The following is a 19,749-nucleotide window of genomic DNA, read 5'->3' on the forward strand; positions in this document are numbered from 1 at the left end:
GCAGGACACGCTCTTCCTTGGGAGGCAGGGAATTGTCTTCCTCTGTACTTCCAAAGGTGTGCGTCACCTTCTCGGTCTATTTTCTCACCTTCAGAGAGCAAAAATTCAGACACTCGGGGGGACCCCATGTCCCGAATCCACTTGGTTCCTGAGTTTTAGAGAGCAGCCCCATCGCAAATAATGAATTCAAATCTCTCCCGCCCCTGACTTCAGAGAACGTTGGAGATAGATAGATAGATAGATAGATAGATAGTTTTTTTTTTTCCATCCAAAGGTCAGCCACAACCCCCGCCCTTAGGAAGTAAAAATTGCTTGAGGCTTCATCTGTGTCTTGTTTGTTGTAAATGCACATTTAAGTGTGAAGCTCATCGATTGTCTATATAACATGCAGATATGTTCGTATGACCAGATTAGGGCGTGGACCATTTCCAGTTCCCCTCTGTCCCACCAGTCACTGCAGATGATCGCCGCAAATCAGTGTTGCCTGGTTCTGAGTATCACGTGGACGGGCGTGGACCATCTCCAGTTCCCCTCTGTCCCACCAGTCACCGCAGATGATCACCGCAAATCAGTGTTGCCTGGTTCTGAGTATCACGTGGACAGAATCAAACAGTGTAGGTAGCAGCTTTTGTGTCTGGCTGCTTTTACCGGGTTCGTTCTTCGCTGTACCCCATTAGCACACTGCTCTACGAATATACCAGAATTCTGTCCGTTCTCCTGTCGGTGAACATGTGGACTGTTACCAGTGTTTGGCCATTATGAATGCTCTACTGTGAACATTCTTGTACAAGTCTTGGGGGACGTCCGCATTCATTTTTCTTGGGTAAATCCCCATGGGCAGAACGGCAGGATCATAGGGAGATAGAGGCTTGGCTTCAAAAGATGCTGCCAGACACCTTCCAAAGCGGTCGTGCCAACTTACACGCCAGCAGTACAAAGTTCCACGCGTCTCCTATCCTTGCCAAGGCTTGGATCATTCCCGTATCTTTTTAATTTACTCTAGTGTTTATTATATAGCAAGTTCTGCTCTAACTCATTTAATTAGTTCATTATTTGTTTTCTGGGGCTACTGTAAATTTGTTGCCTCATGGACCTGGAGGCTAGAAGTCCTCCGGGTTCCTTCTCAGGGCAAGGGAAGGAACTCTCGTTGGCTTGCGATGGGCATCTTCCCCACTGTCTCCCATTTATGCGTCTCTGTGTCCAAATTCCCCCTTTTTGTAAGGACACCTGTCTTAGTGGATGAGGGCGCACCCTAATTACCTTATTTTAACTTGATTACCTCTGTAAAGACCCTATCTCCAACGAAGGTAGGACCTCAGTATACAATTGTTGGGAGAGGCAGTTCAAACCATAATACTTCAGAGGTGAATATTCTCATTCCCATTTTATAGATGAGGAAATTGAGGCACAGCCAGATCCCACAGCTACTGAGTGGCAGAGCTGGGATTTGAACTCTGGCTATCGGATTCTGAGCCGGGCCCCTAAACCACTACACTATATTGCCTCAGGTGGGTGGTGAAAATTCCAGAATTATCCTCTTTGCGCCCCTCCCCAGCATCCTCTTGGATTCACAAAGGATACCATGGTTTCTCACTGTCACCTCTTGCTCTGATTTTCTGCTTCTGCTGAATTCTTTTTCTCCCCAGTATTCCTTTTTACATTTTTTCCCCTAACTTTTAGTTCTATTTTTATCAGAGTTATACAGCCACATAGTTGGGAAAGTCAAATACAAGTTTTTTTTTTTTTTAAATGAAAACCCACGGTCTTCCATCTGCTTACCCCTCCATTTCCCCCACCCCAGAGGAATCTGCTTTTACCTTATTTATTGTATCATCTTGCTATTTGTGTCCCTGTGTCTAAATACCGTGTTTGTGTGGCTACCTCTTGATCTTCCAATTTTAGGTATTTTCCATTCACTGCTTACTATGGAAGACACATACTCATACTCTTATTTAAATTACTCCAGCCTCCCACACTGTGGTTCTGGCTAGATGAATATGCAGTGTTTACATGTTATGACTGTGTAAATGCTCCCACAGCTGCCACAAGTAGTAAACCGTGATTACTTTCCTCTCCCACACGATTCTTTGTTTTTCCTGGAGTTAATAATTGTCTTTTTTTTTTTTTCAGTTGCCTAGCGGCTGAGTTTTCTTTGTTAATTCAAAATTCGCTGTTAACTATATGAATCGTTTCTTCACATATTCATTCGCCTCAGGTACTCTATTACTTTCATCATATTGAAGAAGTTTTTCTCTTGGGCCTCTGGCCTGCTCCAGTCTGCTGAATAGCTACCATCTCAATCCCTTCACCTGCCCCTGGTTTGGTTCCTGTCATATCCTAATTCTCACTCTTCCTGGGTTTTTCTCTTGTGTTCTTTTGAGCCTCCTGACAAAAAGCACATGGTGGGGGGGAGTGTAAAATTTTAGAGACACTGCGTATCTGAAAACATCTTTAGTCTTGATAGGCCTTCTGGATGGGTATAAAATTCTGGGCTGGAGATCATTTTCTTTAGAATTTTGAAGGCTTCATTCTGTTGTCTTCTAATTTCCAGTATTAGTCTTAAAATTCCAGAGTCATTCTGATCCATAAGCCTGTGTGTCACCTGTTTTTCTTTTCCCTGTGCTTAGTGTGCTGACATTTCTCAGCAACATCTTCATTTATTTTCATTACTGGATCTTTCAGTTGTACCCTCACGGCATTCATTCTGGGGAACTTCCTTGATTTCTTTCAATTATGATTTCCCCCTTCTCTCCATTTCTCTCTGTAACTCTCATCCTTTCTTTTTAGAACTCTTATTAATTTGATATTGGGCTTCCTGAACTGGCTCTTTCTTTTATCCTCTCTTATTTTTCCATCTCTTTATCTGTCTTCCCTACTTCCTGAGAGCTTTTCTTTTTTCTTTTTTTTTCTTTTTTTAAAGATTTTATTTATTTATTTGACAGAGATAGAGACACTCAGCGAGAGGGAACACAAGCAGGGGGAGTGGGAGAGGAAGAAGCAGGCTCCCAGCAGAGGAGCCTGATGTGGGGCCCGATCCCAGAACGCCGGGATCACGCCCTGAGCCGAAGGCAGGCGCTGTGCCACCCAGGCGCCCCTGAGAGTTTTTCTTAACCTTATCTTCCACTCTTTTCTTAAGCTTTTCATTTCTGTTAGTATATTTTCAATTTCTAAGAACTCTTTTTTTTTTTTAAGTTTTTTTTTTTTAAGTAATCTTTACACCCAACACAGGACTTGAACTCACGACCCTGAGATCAAGAGTCACATGTTCTTCCGACTGAGCCGGCCAGGCACCCTGCTAAGAACTCTTTTTCTGATCTCTGAATTTTCATAGTATTTTGTAAATGTTATGGTATTATTTGATAGTATCCTATATTTTATGATATGCTATTCAGAGTTCAAAGTTGAATACCTTGTCTTGTTTCTCTGATGATATTGGTAGTTGTAGGGTTTTTTGCACTTTTTCCTCTCTGCATAATCTGTTTCCTCCAAGCCCCCTCTTCCCATTTGTTGGTTTCGTTTCTATCTTTCTTACTGAGACTTTACTGAGGTCTAGAAATCCTCAGTAGTCTCTTCATGTTTGGGAGTGGAAGTCCAAAACTCTGGAAGGGGGGGGGGGGGCTGTGATTACATGTGCAGGCTTGTTGACTGAACTTCACCATAGGTGATCTGTCTGGACCATTTTTGTTGTGGAATTCCCAATGTCAGTATTTTTTTGTATTTTATCTTTGTCTTATCTTTCGTCTTTTATCTTAGTCATATATAGGTCTATAATACATATGTATTATACATGTATGTGTACATGTATCATATATTATATATGTAATGTTTTTAATATACAGAGGAACAAGGAAAACAAATACTGAATCATGATCCCCCTGACAAAGTAACCCTTAGTGATATGAAAGTTAAAAGACATTCGTTCAGGGGCGCCTGGCTGGCTCAGTTGAGAGAGCATCTGACTCTTGATCTCAGGGTCATGAGTTTGAGTCCCATGTTAGGTGTAGATTACTTAAATAAGTAAATAAACCTAAAAAAAAAAAAAGACATTCTTTCATTCATCCAATAAGTATTTATTACGATTTTCTTGCACCAGGCACTGGGCTAGGCACTGAGGATACAGCAGTGAACAAACCCAAGTCTTGCTCTCTTGGACCGTCCATTCCAGTCTGGGAGACAGACACATGTGTGTTCCTAGAACATCGGTCTCCAGTAGCCCTCTCTGCAATGAGAGAATGTTCTAGATCTGTGCAGTCCAATGTGGTAGCCACAAGTTCCTGATGGTCTGAAATGCGGTTGGTGTGACTAACGAACTGAATTTTTAAATTTTTTTGAATTTCTAAATTTTAATTAAAAATTCAAGTTCAAATAGCTCTGTGTGGCTAGTGGTTACCACCATGGACAGCACTAGAAAATTCCATCCTTACAGAGGGGTACGAGAGAATTGGCAGCCTCGCATGCTTTTGGCTGGCTCACATCCCAAATGTGGTCTCACCCTACCACAGAGGGCAAACAGGCTCACAAGAAGAGAAAGGAAATACATCTCTTAAGAAGAAATACAGAAACATGGCTTCTCCTCCCAGCCATTTGTGGAAGCCCATCTGGTGAGAGATGTTTAATTTGTCACTCACACAGGAAGGGCAAAAGAGGAAACCTCAAGTCCCCTTTCCGTAAAGTAAGGATTATTATTATTATTTTTTTAAAGATTTTATTTATTTATGTGACAGAGAGACAGCCAGCAAGAGAGGGAACACAGCAGGGGAGTGGGAGAGGAAGAAGCAGGCTCCAAGCGGAGGAGCCCGATGTGGGGCTCGATCCCAGAATGCCAGGATCACGCCCTGAGCCGAAGGCAGACGCTTAACGACTGCGCCACCCAGGCGCCCCCTATTATTATTTTTTTAAATTTCTCTCCCATCACTTACACTATGTGTGCATACACACCTTTTTATGCATTCCTGACTGAGGGCACACGTTGTTCTCGCCTTGCTTTTTCCCTGGAGAAAAACCTCTTGGCATCTCTTCCATATGAATGAAGTCTTGCCTCCCAGCTCCATGCCTGGCCCGCGGAATGCCCATCTCGCACAAGCCTGAATTCATTCATCAAGCTCTACTTTATGAAACACTTGTTGTATGCCAGGTGCGGTTCTAGACCCTGTGGATACAGCAGTGAACCAGACAGACAAGACCTGTTCCCCTTGCGGAATTTAAATCCCAGTGGGAGGAGATGGACAATAAACCTAATAATCAAGAACGTATAATAGTTACAAGGGGATACGTGCTATGGACAAAAATACGGCCGGGTGAGTGAATTTGGGAGACCTGGGGAGGAGGCTACGGGTTGCAGTATTAAATAAGGTGCTCAGGAAGCTGTCTTTTAAGCAAACACTTGAAGGAAGTGAAGGACAGAGCCAGGTGGCTATCTGGAAGAATGGTCCAGCAGAGGGAACAGTCAGTGCAAAGGCCCTGAGGCAGGAGGGTGTTGGAGCCATCCGGGAACTGCGCATGAGGGCCAGGGTGGCCGGAGCAGGGTGAGCAAGGAAGGTATGGGCGGAAGATGACGGCAGAGGAGTAGGAGGGATCCAGGGGTGTTTGGTGCTGTAGGGCCTTGTCATCAAGGTAACTCCAGTGACCAAGTGAAGTTGGGAGCTAGGGGAGGATAATGAGCAGCAGAGGGACCGGAAGCTGACTCAAATGTTAAGATCCCTGTGGCGACAGGGCAGGAGGAAACAGGAAAGCAAAGACTCCCAACAAAGATGCTGGGGTTTTTAATTTTTCCCAAACCGAAGCCTAAACAAAGGCTGTGGAACGTGGCTGAGTCTCAGCAGAGGTTTGGGGGCAATGGCAGGAGATAGGGAGTAGGGGTGGGGGAAGGGAGGTAGGCATTACATTGCATAAGGACTGAGCAAAGGATTAGAAGTGAAGGCTCTTTAGATCCCCTCTTCCTGAAAGCCCCTCAAACCTCCCACCACTGGAAAGCCTTGGTTTTTGGCTCTGTCTGCAGTGCCCCCAGGTGTCTCCCCCTACCCCGCACACCTCTCCCTCGTGCCCCTCAAGGACCTCTTGGACACCCTCCTTCCGTTTTATCCTAGTCCTCAGCCCCTCCATCCCTCCTCTTCAGCCTGACTCTGGAAACCCCCCGCTCTTTCCACTTAAACCAGGGAAGAGAGTCACCTTTCTCTCCCAGGGGCATTTTCCCAAACAAAGAGAAACCCAGAGAGAAATTACAGTTTGCCTACAAGGCAGCGGTGCCCGAAGGCAGTTGTGGTATTTTTCTTCATCTACATAGATAGATAGATAGATAGATAGATAGATAAATAAATAAATAGATAGATAGAGAGATAGAGAGATATAATCTCCAGATGTCAGCTGGGATCTCCCGGCCTGGTAGGAGCCCCATAAAATTAATTCAAACCCCATTCTCCAACTGTGGGATGCTGACTGGCCTCCCCAAGTCCTGCTCCTTCTCCAGATCCTCAAATTCTCTGCCCCACCCCCCAGGTTTTTGCTTCGGCTGCAGTCCACTCAGTGTGGACTGTCTCCCCATTTGGGGACCATGGACTAATTCTGTCCTTTTCCTTCATTTCTCTGCAACCAGTCATGTTGCATAAATGCAACAAGGCATTTATGTCCTCATGTGTGAGAGCGTGGACAGGGCTTTACTGAAGATTTGGGGTCCCAGAGGCATTTACATGCACAGATAGGCAAACAGCTCCAAAACTCCTTTGCCTTCTCCACGACCCAGTGTCCAGCCACACGGCTTGATCCGTCTTGTTTTCCTCAGACCTGCTCTGTTCAATGCTATTTAAATTTAAATTAATTAAAATTAAATCAGATTGAAAGTTCCATCCCTGGGGCTCATTGGAGGCCGCCATGTTGGGCTCCCATCACTGCAGAGCGTTCTTTTGGACAATGCTGGGCAAGACGGGTACCTCCCTCTAAGAACTGGTCTGGTATCTGCAGTTGAGATGACCAAAATTGTACCCCACAAAAATGCATCATTTAAAAAAAATTAATGTGGAGTTATGCTCTATATGGGATTCTGGGACTCTTTTTTTTTTTTTTTCCTCATGAATACACCCTGGACATCATGTCGGATCATAGGCATGTATCTTGTCTCATAGAATAGTTATCCAGTGTTCCCCACCGCGGATTTATTTATTCATTGATTCACTTATTCCACAAATATTTACAACCACCTTGCATGCGCCAGGAAGTGTGCTGGGTCACAGTGTGGAATGTGTCCTAGCTGGATCCTGCTCGAGTGGAGCTCACAGTCTAATGGGAGAGGCTGAGATTAATCATATAATCACAGAACTAGGTGTGAAGGAAGTGACCCGTGGCGTGAGCCACAATGTATCCGTCTGTGAGCACTCATTCTATCTCCCTGCTTGTCTTTCCATCAAGGTTTAGAAATTAGGGTCTAGTGGGAGAACCCAAGCACAGTAAGATGCATGTCTGGGCCTGCATTTCCCATCTGAATGATGGAGATAACGGTTTCTACCTCACAGGAACGTTGAGAGGGTTGAATGAGTTATTACAGTAGCTGGAACAGCGCCTCGCACGATATAAGTGATCGTTAGCATTATTACCCTGCGTATGAGTCCCCTTTCTGAGCCTCAGTCCTCCCCTGTAAAATAGAAGAGTATGCAGAACCTTCTGGGGAGGGCTTCCGCGAAGAGTGAACTTAACCAATCACAGCTAACATGTCTCCAGCACTTTCTTGGCACCAAGCACCGTCTTACCTTTGCCACGACCCGGAAGGGAGGTATTGCTGTTATCCCCACTTTACAGATCGAAACCGAGGCACCAAGAGGTTCAGTGACTTGCTCAAGAGTTCACCACCGGTCAGGATTTGGAGCAACTGGAGGTTAGGGGTGAGGGGGGTTCCGGGTTGGGCCATGAGGGCATCTGGGTGGGACTGATGCTGTCTTTCATGCCCCCCTGCCCCCAGGAAGCTGGATGCCTTCATCTATGATGCGGCTGTGCTCAACTACATGGCCCGCAAGGATGAGGGCTGCAAGCTCGTCACCATCGGCTCAGGCAAGGTCTTTGCCACAACGGGCTATGGCATCGCCCTGCACAAGGGCTCCCGCTGGAAGCGGCCCATCGACCTGGCGCTGCTGCAGTTCCTGGGGGATGGTGCGCTGCACACCGGGATGCCTCGGGGGTGGGGCGTGAGGGACCAGAGCCCTGGGTCCTGGGCGAGGGATGGGCTGAGGATCGGGACACTAGGGTCTGAGGAAAGAGGGGGCTGGGAGGCTAGACTCCTAAATCATTGAAAATGATCCTCCGACCGTGCTGTGGAAGGTAACCTATGACAGCCCCGCGCCCCCTTTCTCCAGATGAGATCGAGATGCTGGAGCGGCTGTGGCTCTCTGGGATCTGCCACAATGACAAAATCGAGGTGATGAGCAGTAAGCTGGACATCGACAACATGGCGGGGGTCTTCTACATGCTCCTGGTGGCCATGGGCCTCTCCCTGCTCGTCTTCGCCTGGGAGCACCTGGTGTACTGGCGCCTGCGGCACTGCCTGGGGCCCACCCACCGCATGGACTTCCTCCTGGCCTTCTCCAGGGTAGGGGGGAGACAGGGAGGCAGAAGGGCGGAAATGGGGGAAGGCCGGCGGGGATGCCTACAAGTGCAAGAGACTTGGGTCGAGGTGCGCAAGAGGTGGGAGGGACGGAGGCAAGGCCGGCGGTCCCGGGCACCGCGCGCTGACCCTGCTTCTCTCGCGGCCCCTGCAGGGCATGTACAGCTGCTGCAGCGCGGAGGCCGCCCCGCCGCCGGCCAAGCCCCCGCCGCCGCCGCAGCCACTGCCCAGCCCCGCGTACCCGGCGGCGCGGCCCGCGCCCGGCCCCGCGCCTTTCGTGCCCCGCGAGCGCGCAGCGGTGGACCGCTGGCGTCGCGCCAAAGGTGCGGGGCCCCCGGGGGCCGCGGGCCTGGCCGACGGCTTCCACCGCTACTACGGCCCCATCGAGCCGCAGGGCCTGGGCGTGGGCGAAGCGCGCGCAGCGCCCCGAGGCGCAGCCGGGCGTCCGCTGTCCCCGCCGGCCGCGCAGCCGCCGCAGAAGCCGCCGCCCTCTTACTTCGCCATCGTGCGCGACAAGGAGCCGGCCGAGCCCCCTTCTGGCGCCTTCCCCGGCTTCCCGTCGCCGCCCGCACCCCCCGCCGCCGCTGCCACAGCCGTCGGGCCGCCGCTCTGCCGCCTGGCCTTCGAGGACGAGAGCCCGCCGGCGCCCGCGCGCTGGCCGCGCTCTGACCCCGAGAGCCAGCCCCTGCTGGGGCCCGGCGCCGGCGGCGCGGGGGGCCCCGGGGGCGCAGGCGGCGGGGCACAGGCCCCGCCTCCCCCGTGCCGCGCCGCGCCGCCACCATGCCCCTACCTGGACCTCGAGCCGTCGCCGTCTGACTCGGAGGACTCGGAGAGCCTGGGCGGCGCGTCGCTGGGCGGCCTGGAGCCCTGGTGGTTCGCCGACTTCCCCTACCCGTACGCTGAGCGCCTCGGGCCGCCGCCCGGCCGCTACTGGTCGGTCGACAAGCTCGGGGGCTGGCGCGCCGGCAGCTGGGACTACCTGCCCCCGCGCAGCGGTCCGGCCGCCTGGCACTGCCGTCACTGCGCCAGCCTGGAGCTGCTGCCGCCGCCGCGCCATCTCAGCTGCTCGCACGACGGCCTGGACGGCGGCTGGTGGGCGCCGCCGCCCCCGCCCTGGGCCGCGGGACCCCCGCCCCGGCGCCGAGCCCGCTGCGGGTGTCCGCGGCCGCACCCTCACCGCCCGCGGGCCTCGCACCGCGCGCCCGCCGCCGCCGCACCGCACCACCACCGGCACCGGCGCGCTGCGGGGGGCTGGGACCTCCCGCCGCCGGCGCCCACCTCGCGCTCGCTCGAGGACCTCAGCTCGTGCCCCCGCGCCGCCCCCACGCGCAGGCTCACCGGGCCCTCCCGCCACGCGCGCCGGTGCCCGCACGCCGCGCACTGGGGGCCGCCGCTGCCCGCCGCGCCCCACCGGAGACACCGGGGCGGGGACCTGGGTACCCGCAGGGGCTCGGCGCACTTTTCCAGCCTCGAGTCGGAGGTATGACGCGGCCCCGGGGGCCCCAGCGCCCCCTCGGTCAGCGCAGGCCACGGCCCGAGGGGGCACGCGCAATGAACAGGACCCGCGTGGGTTGGGAAGGAAAAAAATGGACCTGGCCGGACCCCGCCTGGAGCAGCGTCCTGCGCCCCCTCGCTTTGGGGGCACCGCGAGCCGAAAGGGATTCGGTCCCCCCAAATCTCACCCAGCCTGAAAGGTGGGGGTCTCGGAGCCCACTGGAGTTTTGTTTTGTTTTTTTTTTAACCCGACAAGGGCTTTTTAACGTCACCAGATGGGGCGGGAGGTGGGGAGTCACGCCACGCCCGCATCCCACCCCCACGCCCGGGGCCGTGGCCCCCTCATCACTGTGCAGCTCCCCGGCCCCAGCCACGCCTCCGGGGAAGCCCGTTTTTAACCTTTCATCCATTGGGACTCAAAACTGTGAGACGCGTTCGCCAAACTGTGACCCCAGACCTTGGCCCCGCCACACAGAAACCCCTGACCCCAGACTGTGACTTCCGACCCCTAAAAATGGTCATCCGACCCCAGACTGTGACCCCCGACCCCAAACTGTGACCCGAATCCCAGACTGTACCCCGACCAGACTGTGACCCTTGACGTCAAACCTTGACACGCCCTCCTCCTTTTCCACCCTCTGTCGCTTTTCCTTATTTTGACCTAGGACACTCCCAACGGAAGCCCGGCCTCCCGCTGCCCCAGCGTTGATCCCAACCAACGTTGGGCCACAACTTCCCACCCTGTCGCACCTCACTACCAGCCCCATGTCCCACCAACCACAGCCTCACCAAATCCAGCCCTTATTTGTGACCCTCCCATGATGACCTGCAGACCCCCCCCCCCCAAAGCCTCCTCTTCCTAGATCTCCAGCCGGGTCTGGAGCTGGGTTGTGGAGGGGACAGTCTGGGACTCCACACCCACCACCAACCTCCCCTCCCACTCTCCTGTTACACATTGCAGTGTTTGGAATAAACCATGTTTTTATGCCTCCTCAGTCCAAGTGTGAGATCCGTGCTTGTCTCAGCCACCCTCAAACTTCTCTGGAGGAAACAGAAACAGAAAAGTCCCACAGAGGAAGAGAGGGCAGAAAGAAAAATGATATTGAGAACACTGACCCTGGAGGGAGGTGGGAGACAAAGACCCAGAAGGAAGCTGTGAGAAAAGATCCTAAGAAGAGAAGGAATGAGAAGGAGTGAGGGCGGACAGAGACCTAGAGAGAAGGAGGAACAGCGAACTCAACAAAGATCCAGGATCAAAACATTTTAGGATTAAGTCTAGAGTCCCATTCCTATGGCTGCAAGCAAGCGGTTTGCTAGATTCTTCATATCCTGTTCTTGCAAGCGAGGGAAGAGTCTAGTATATCCTAGCCAATGCACCTATCTTGAATGCCGTTAATCTCACCAGTGAGAATCTATTTCCAGCATTTCATTATACCAATTAGCCAAACCTCTGGTGCTGATGAGCGATAAAGAGAGCCGAAGCACTTGTAATAGTGGTCTCCAGGGGGCTGACTTTCTGATTAAGTGCTCGCTGACCATAGCTGCAATGTGAACGCCTGGTTAGGCAATTGACTGCCCCAAGAGGGTTGATTCGACCGACTAACTTACACATATCATCCTGTCTACACTAAAGCATTTTGAAGTGAATTATAGCCATCATAACAAGGAGGAAAAAGGAAACGGGCTTTATGGGTCCTCAGGGAGCAAAAACCCAGTCTACTTGCAGTAAGAACTCTTATTTGCATAAATGAATAATGTAGCGGAAAGGAAGCAATAAGAGTCAAAGGTGGAAGATGGAGTCGGGACTCCTCCAGTAGAAGGAGAAAACTGGCCTTGTACAGAACTACAACTCCCAGGAGGCCTTGCCGCTGCTCTGCGGAAAAGCGCCGCAAAGTCACGCGAAGGGTGTAGTTTCTCCGTACCCGCAGGCCTCGGTCGCTAGGCTGGGACGCCGTTACCTGAGCTCTCCTTCACCCTCTCCCCACCGCCCTCTCAAATTGGTGAGCTGGGAGGTTTCCAAGGCAACCGTCCAGCCGGGCGGATCTCCGAAGGAGGAAAACGCAACCCGGAAGTGACGTCCTTACATCGCGCCCGCGGTGAGAGGGTTCGAAGATGGCGGCGCGCAAGGGAAGGCGGCGCACGTGTGAAACCGGGGAACCCATGGAGGCCGAGTCCAGCGACGCAGGGACCGAAGGCCGGGCCCAGGTCTACCTGCCCGGCCGCGGACCGCCGCTGCGCGAAGGAGAGGAGCTGGTCATGGACGAGGAGGCCTACGTGCTGTACCACCGAGCGCAGACTGGTAGGGCTGGGCACCAGGACTCCTGGGTCCTGAGTTAGGAGGGGACAGGAATCCTGAGTCCTGATAGGGGCTAGTCCTGAGTCTTTAACTTACGAGGCACTCTGAGAGAGAAGACTGGTGTCTAAGATGGGTGAAAACATCACACGCGAGGGGGCTGAGATCTCTGTCCCATCCTAATTTTCCAACCCCTTCTTCTATCCTCAGGAGCCCCCTGTCTTAGCTTCGACATAGTCCGGGATCACCTGGGAGACAACCGGACAGAGCTTCCTCTTACACTTTACCTGTGTGCTGGGACCCAAGCCGAGAGCGCCCAGAGCAACAGGTGAGTGAGACCTGAGGTTTTATCCAAGACCAGGAATCTGAGCCCCCAGCCCCCCCCCCACCCGCACCAGGACCTAGAAGTCAGGGTTTCCAGCTTCTCTCCTCCCTCCTTCCTAAGGATCCTGGCATCCAGTGCCTCACTCACCCCACACTTTCCCCCAGACTGATGATGCTTCGGATGCATAATCTGCATGGGACAAAGCCCCCACCATCTGAGGGCAGTGAGGAGGAGGAAGAGGAGGAAGATGAAGAGGATGAAGAAGAGCGGAAGCCTCAGCTGGAGCTGGCTATGGTGCCCCACTATGGTGGCATCAACCGAGTCCGGGTAGATACAGTCCCAGGAGCCTTCTCTACATTCTCTGACCTCCCCCCACAACCCCCTTGTCAGTGCCTTTCAGCTTTTAGAAAACTACCTGGCACATGATTTTTATATGTTCGTTCACACATGTCTTAGCTATTGTCATCATTGTCACGGTGTGCTAGAAGCAATAGGGGGCTGTTTTTTGCGTTCTTTCCTCTTGGTGAAAATTGCAAAGCTTGCCAGAGGAGCTGACAGGAGAGTGAAGTGGAATAACGTACAGTTATTTTGGGTGTCTAGAGACAGCACTTGGTTGTAGTGTAGCGATGTGTGTTTTCTGTTACTGCTCAAGAACCGTCCTGGGCTGTGGGGTCACTTTTGCGCTGCTGAGTTTATAGCGCCTTCGGAGCAGGCTGATGTGTGGATTAAAATGAGACGATGTGTGAACAGCATTCAGGGCAGTGCTTGGCCCACAGCCCTTGCTGTGTGTTCCCATGCAGGGGTTGCCATGTTTCAGGCACTGTTCTGTGCCTTGGAGATTTAACAGAGAGCAACAGGTTTCTGGTTTTGTGAAACTTACGTGCTAGCGGGGAAGGGAGCAAGCAAGAACTGGGTAAATGTGCGTGGATCCAGAGGGGCCGGGTGTTGTGGAGAAGAGTCAAAGTAAGGGAAGGGAATTAGGATGTTCCTAGAGTGGCATTGCTATTTTAAATAGTACCGTCGGGGAAGTATTATGATAAGGTGCCATTTGAACAGACAGCCACAGGGAATGAGCCAAAGATCTCTGTTGGGAAAGGGTTGATAGGCAGAGGAAAGGCAAGTGCAAAGGCCCTGGGACAAACGTGGCATGTCTGAGGAGGTTCAGGGGAAGGCAGAGAGACCAATGCGTTTACTAGAGGAGATGGACGAAGGAGAGAGTGACAGCATTTAGGGGGTGGGAGGTGATGGATTATGTGGGGCTTGTAGGCTGATGGAAGGACTTGGCTTTTACCTGGGGAGAAATTGGAGGGTTTCCTTTTTTTTTTATTTTTTTTAAAGATTTTATTTATTTATTTGACAGAGACAGCCAGCGAGAGAGGGAACACAAGCAGGGGGAGTGGGAGAGGAAGAAGCAGGCTCATAACGGAGGAGCCTGATGTGGGACTTGATCCCACAACGCTGGGATCACGCCCTGAGCTGAAGGCAGACGCTTAACCGCTGTGCCACCCAGGCGCCCCAGGAGGGTTTCCATTGGAGGGTTTAGAGCAGAGGGCAAATGGGATCTGACTTGTGGGGTTTGTTTTTTTGTTGTTTTTGAGAGAGGGAGAGAGAGACTCTTAAGCAGGCTCCACGCCCAGCATGGAGTCCAACATAGGGGTTGATCCCAGGACCCTGAGATCATGACCTGCGCCGAAATCAAGAGTCAGACGCTCAAGCGACTGAGCCACTCAGGCGCCCCAGAATCTGACTTGTGTTTTAAAGAGATTCCTCTGTCCGCTGTATTGAGAATAGACTGCAGGGAGGCCATAATTCAAGGGCGAGGATGACAGGGGTAGCGGGAATGCTGACGGTAGAGGTTGAGAAGAGTTGGAAGTGGTGTGTTTTGAGTGTAGCCAGCTCAGGGTGGGTGTGAGGAGGAAAAGACAAGTCCATGTGTCCCACAGTTTGGGGCCTGAGGCGGGGAGCCCCAGGGAGGAGGAAGTTGCTGATGGCAAGTAGGAGCCTGGCTTTGGTCGTGTTTGAACACTCGGTGTCATAGGAGTCTGGAGTTGAGGAGAGAGGTCAGGGCTAGGGGCTACTGGAAACCTTGAGGCCGAATGGGATCTCCTGGCGAACAGTCGTTAAGGGCAGAGGGACCGAAGGACGGAGGCCTGTGACCCACCAACATTTAGAGGGTCGCAGACACTGGTAGTCTGAACCCCCTCCCAAGGGTTAGTGGAGTTACAGCCTCCGTTCCTGGGGGTCTGGAAGGCGTTTTCCGTCTCACATCGCTGCCCCTACACAGTGTGGAAGGTTGTCCCAGGTACCATGCTGGTCTTAGAGGCTGTGATTCCGTCCCTACAAAGGCTTCTGGGAGCTGGAGTCCCAGCCCTGGGGCGGTAGGAGTCCTGAGAAACTGCAGTTCTGGTTCTCAGCGATGCTGGGAGCGGTGGTCACCACCCTGAGCCTCCTGTCCCTCCCACGTCCCTCTCCGTTCTCCGTCCCCCTGCAGGTGTCGTGGCTGGGCGAGGAGCCGGTGGCTGGCGTATGGTCAGAGAAGGGCCAGGTGGAGGTGTTCGCGCTGCGGCGGCTTCTGCAGGCGGTGGATGACTCCCAGGCATTGGCGACCTTCCTCCGGGACGAGCAGGCCCGTGTGAAGCCCATCTTCGCCTTCGCTGGCCACATGGGCGAGGGCTTTGCACTTGACTGGTCCCCCCGTGTGTCTGGTGAGTCCCGGGGGTGCACGCTAGGTCGTGGGGGGCGAGAGGGAGCAGGGTCTGTAGGAAGAGCGGGGGCTAAGAGTGCAGGGAGAGGAGGGAGCTGTGGCCAGCCGGGCCTGGTGGTTTCGTGACTCCCGTTCCCAGGGCGCCTGCTGACTGGTGACTGTCAGAAGAACATCCACCTCTGGACGCCCACGGACGGCGGCTCCTGGCACGTGGACCAGCGGCCCTTTGTGGGCCACACGCGCTCTGTGGAGGACCTGCAGTGGTCCCCGACGGAGGACACAGTGAGGGCGGGCTGGGGCGCCGGGCTCCTGGGTCTTGGGGGGGACGGGGACTGGGGCTGGGTCCCAGAGAGGGGGACACTAAAGAAGAGGGCAGCCCACCACTCGTCCCTGGTCTCCGGGTTGGGGTGGCAGGCACCCCGGGGTCACTCAGATGCCGCCTCGTCCAGGTGTTCGCCTCCTGCTCAGCGGATGCCTCCGTTCGCATCTGGGACATCCGGGCCGCCCCCAGCAAGGCCTGCATGCTCACCACCGCCGCCGCCCACGACGGCGATGTCAACGTCATCAGCTGGAGCCGCCGGGAACCCTTCCTGCTCAGCGGCGGGGACGACGGCGCCCTCAAGATTTGGGACCTGCGGCAGTTCAAGGTATCTTCCCAGCCGGACGTTGCCCCAGCAGCCGCCGGGGTTTACCGGGTTCCCTCCTCCGGTGCTTGTCTGTGCCAGAGCTGGGAAGGCCTGGCAAGTTGGGGTCCAGCCCTGCCGGGGTGCAGGTGAGGAAGCGGGCCGAGCGGGAGGAAGGCTGTGACTGGTGTGGGGTCGCTTGCTCCCCCAGCTGGAGAGGTGGGAGGAGACAGACAAGAGGCCGAGTGACAGCTGAGACTCCCAACTCCCATCTGCCTGCTGGCGAGCCGGGCAGCTGGCTTTGCAGCCGGTGCTTCAGGCACCTTGGAGTTGTAGACTTCTTGTTAGCGAACTTTGTGGAATCAGCTGAGAGTGGGAACCCACGTCGTTCATTACAGGAGAGGAAACAGGTACAGAAAGGACAGAAGCAGCTGTGACGTCACCACCCAGCTAAGAATTGACTTCATAGAGCCGAGCAGGGCTCTGGGCAGGAGGATTGCAACTCTGGCGTCCCTCCGGCCGAAGCCATTACTAAATACAGCTCTGTGCCTTCCCGGAACCCCCACGATGTAATCTTTTCTCCCCTCTGATATGATGAGTTCTCTAGCGTCAGCTCTGAGGAAGCTTCTAGAAACGGGTTCCAGCCCCCAAGACAGGTATATGGCTAGGTTCCGTGTCCAAGTTGATTGGAACTTTGGAACCACTTGTCCAATTTAGAGACACTCCGGTCCCCAGCAGCACCTTCGCTGTAGTAAAAGTGCTGTTTTTCTTTTCCTCGGCTGCCTCTGGAGCCTGGGAGCTGTGCTTCTGCCCTCTTTAAGGCGTTCATAGAATCAGCAGGTTTGAGAACCATCCCCTCCTTTTTTTAAGATTTATTTATTTAGAGAGAGAGAGAGAGTGCACGCGTGGGCGAGAGGAGGGGCAGAGGGAGGGGGGGAGAGAATCTCGAGCCGACTCCCTGCTGAGCGTGGACCCCCCCCCCCCCGCCCCCATGCAGGGCTCAATCCCATAACCCTGAGATCATGACCTGAGCTGAAACCAAGAGTCAGCACTCAACCAACTGAGCCACCCTGGGGCCCTGAGAACCACCCCTTTTTATAGGAAGGGAAAGTGAGGCATGCCCAGGCGGGACTAGCGGCGGGGATTTTATGATCTAGAGCTGGAAGGGGCTTCTTTGCAGGTGAAACCACAGTTCCCAGCAGCTCCTAGGATATTAGGCCCCTGTCACCAGTTGTACTTGGCCCTCCGTCCCTTTCTGAGAACGTGGGCCTGTGGGGGCCCCAGAGGTGGCGCCCTGGTGGAACCCTACAGCCGGAGAGCGGTGAGGGCTCGGCCTGGGTCACCCCGGGGAGTCGGGCTGAGGTGCTCAGAGCCCCGGCCTCCCTTCTTCCCGCAGTCTGGCTCCCCAGTGGCCACCTTCAAGCAGCACGTGGCCCCCGTGACCTCGGTCGAGTGGCACCCCCAGGACAGCGGGGTCTTCGCGGCCTCCCGCCACCGAGCTCGAAGCTGCTTCCGCCGCTAGGGACTCCTTCGGCTCTGCTGACCAGCCCTCCTCCCATAGAAGGACTTAGCTTGGCCCATAGTTGCCATGACAGATTCTGTTTGATGTTTTGTTTGGTGTCACAAACCCCTCTTGCCAAAGGATCTGCTTTGACCGATGACTGTACAACTACTTGGTTTGGTCCAGAGAGCCTTCCAACCACAGGGCTCGGTTTGATGCTGGGGACCCCTCCCGTGGAAAGACTTGGTTTGGCCCAGGCTGCCCCCTCCCCCCCGCCCCCACCTGTGCGAGGACCTGCTGGCCCGTTTCCCAGGTGGGCCTGGTGTGGCCGGTGTCGCTGTGGATATTTTGTGAGCTCTGGCACCTGGCTTGACCCTTTGACCTCCCTGTCCCGGGACCCGGTTGTGGCCACTGGTCTCCCCCAGGGAACTCGAGGACTTTACAGTGGGTGGACCGAAGTTGGGGCGTGGGTTCCTCCAGCAGAATCCGGTGTTGCCCTTTGTCTTCCTGCCAAACAGGGTTTGGCCCGGACTTCCCAGTGGGGGGTTGTGTGGGTCTTCTTCCCCTCCCGCCCGCATCCAAGCCAGGCGCTGTGCAGGGAGGAAGGTCAGGGGTTCCTGAGGCAGTAAAGGACGAGAACGGGGCCTGATGTGTGTGGGACTCATCTGCAGGCTGCTTCCCTGTGAAGAAACGGGAGGAGGCCGCGGGAACCGGGCCCCCAGCTGTCCAGAGGCCACCGAGCTGGAAGAGGCCACTGGGAATCCCTGCTTCGTGTGGTCGCTCAGCCCCCCATCGGGTGCTGTTCAGATCCACCTGCCCTAAATTGTATCCATGTGGAGCTCAGTCCAGGTCTCTGGAAGGGTACCTCACCTGTGTCCCCTGACTCCTTAAGGCTTCATCTCAGAACCAGGCAGCCCCCCATTTCTCTGTCCTTCCACCACTGTCCCCTTTATCTCTCTTTGTTCCCTCATCCGTGTCCCCACCTCCCTGTGCCTCCCTGCCCCCTCCCCCTTCTGTGTCTGCCACCACGTCTCCTCTCCAGCCTGCTTGGGCTGCGGCCCAGCCGCTCTGCCTGGCCGTCCTCCCTGGCTCCCCCTCTGCGGCTCTGAGCTGGCCCCACCCCCTGCCCCCCCTCGGCCGGGCCTCTGATCCGCCTGTGGACACACGGGTCGGGCGCCCGGCACAAGGCCCCCGGGGCCCCGGACACATCGCTGCCCCTCAGAGCCCACAGAGACCTCCCCGCGGCCCTAGCAGAGGATCCCCCAGCGGAGGGCATGGGGGTGGGCTGCCCCACCAGGTATGTGCCTCCATACAGAGATCCCGGGGCGGGGGGCGGTCCTGGGCTGAAACTATCCCACCTTCCCCCACGACCCCCCTGCACCCTCCTTGCTTGGGCCCTTCTGCCCCACATTCCTTGTCCTCGCTGTTCCCCCAGGAAGGTCCTTCCTCACTCTTGGTGACCAGTTCCAGCCCCAGAACAACCTCTCCCCCCCTGGTCGGTTGCCTCCGTCTCTGACCCCATCTCCATCTGCTTACTGCCCCCTCATCCCTGTCATCACGAGCCTCTGTCGCCCTTCTCTGTCCACAACTCCAGCTCCCCGGCTTTCCATTTCTGGACACATCCTCTCCCCTTCCCAACTGCTCCTGGTCTGCCTGTCTCTCCTGTCCCCTCCCGCCATGTCTCTGTCTCCACTCTCTAGGTTTCTGACAACCCCCCGAGGTCTCTGTGTACCCCACCACCGCCTGGTCTCTGTCCCCCTCCCTCTGGGTCCCTGTACCCCATGCAGGGTCTGTCTTTCCCTCTTTCTAGGCTCCGTCTCTCAGCACCCTTCCTGTCCATTCTGAGCCTCTGTCTTTGCTCAGTCTTGTGTCCCCTCACACCCCAGCCCCCACCCTGTCAATCTCTGCCCTCCAACCTGCTGTTCAGACCCTGTTGGTAGGTGGGGGAAAAGCAGGGGGTGGGGGTGACACCCAGGGTCTCCGGAAGTGTGAAAGTGCTGCTTTTTGAGGGGGAGGGAGGTTGGGGCCTAGGGGGCGGAGCTTCTTGGCCTCAGATTAGACAGTGACTTTGACACCAAGTTGACACACCTTAAGCCCCATGTCTCCTTTATATGGAAACATTAAGCTGCTCTGGCAGGTCAGGGGGAGGATGGGGGAGGACTTGAGGCTCCGGATCCCTTTCCCTCCTGTCCTGCCTTCACGGGGGGGGGGGGGGGGGGGGG

General features: G+C 54.7%; 2 protein-coding genes across 2 annotated transcripts in view; both read left to right on the forward strand.

Moving 5' to 3' along the window:
• The window catches only part of GRIN2D (glutamate ionotropic receptor NMDA type subunit 2D), a 30,726-nt gene extending 20,653 nt beyond the window's left edge, over positions 1 to 10,073 (forward strand). The window contains exons 10-12 of the mRNA XM_040634253.1: positions 7,949 to 8,136; positions 8,340 to 8,572; positions 8,742 to 10,073. Of these exons, the coding sequence (XP_040490187.1) occupies positions 7,949 to 8,136; positions 8,340 to 8,572; positions 8,742 to 10,073 (1,753 nt within the window). The remainder of the gene's footprint in view (positions 1 to 7,948; positions 8,137 to 8,339; positions 8,573 to 8,741) is intronic.
• Positions 10,074 to 12,149: 2,076 nt separating this feature from the next.
• GRWD1 (glutamate rich WD repeat containing 1) lies at positions 12,150 to 16,583 on the forward strand. The gene is made up of 7 exons (XM_040634254.1): positions 12,150 to 12,380; positions 12,585 to 12,702; positions 12,864 to 13,026; positions 15,191 to 15,404; positions 15,543 to 15,685; positions 15,853 to 16,050; positions 16,425 to 16,583. Exons 1-7 carry the CDS (start codon positions 12,194 to 12,196, stop codon positions 16,461 to 16,463), a joined length of 1,062 nt encoding a protein of 353 aa, XP_040490188.1. The 5' UTR covers positions 12,150 to 12,193; the 3' UTR covers positions 16,464 to 16,583.
• The last annotated feature ends 3,166 nt before the right edge of the window (positions 16,584 to 19,749 follow it).

Source organism: Ursus maritimus, unplaced genomic scaffold (genome assembly GCF_017311325.1).
Source record: "Ursus maritimus isolate PB19 unplaced genomic scaffold, ASM1731132v1 scaffold_19, whole genome shotgun sequence".
Taxonomy (NCBI): domain Eukaryota; kingdom Metazoa; phylum Chordata; class Mammalia; order Carnivora; family Ursidae; genus Ursus; species Ursus maritimus.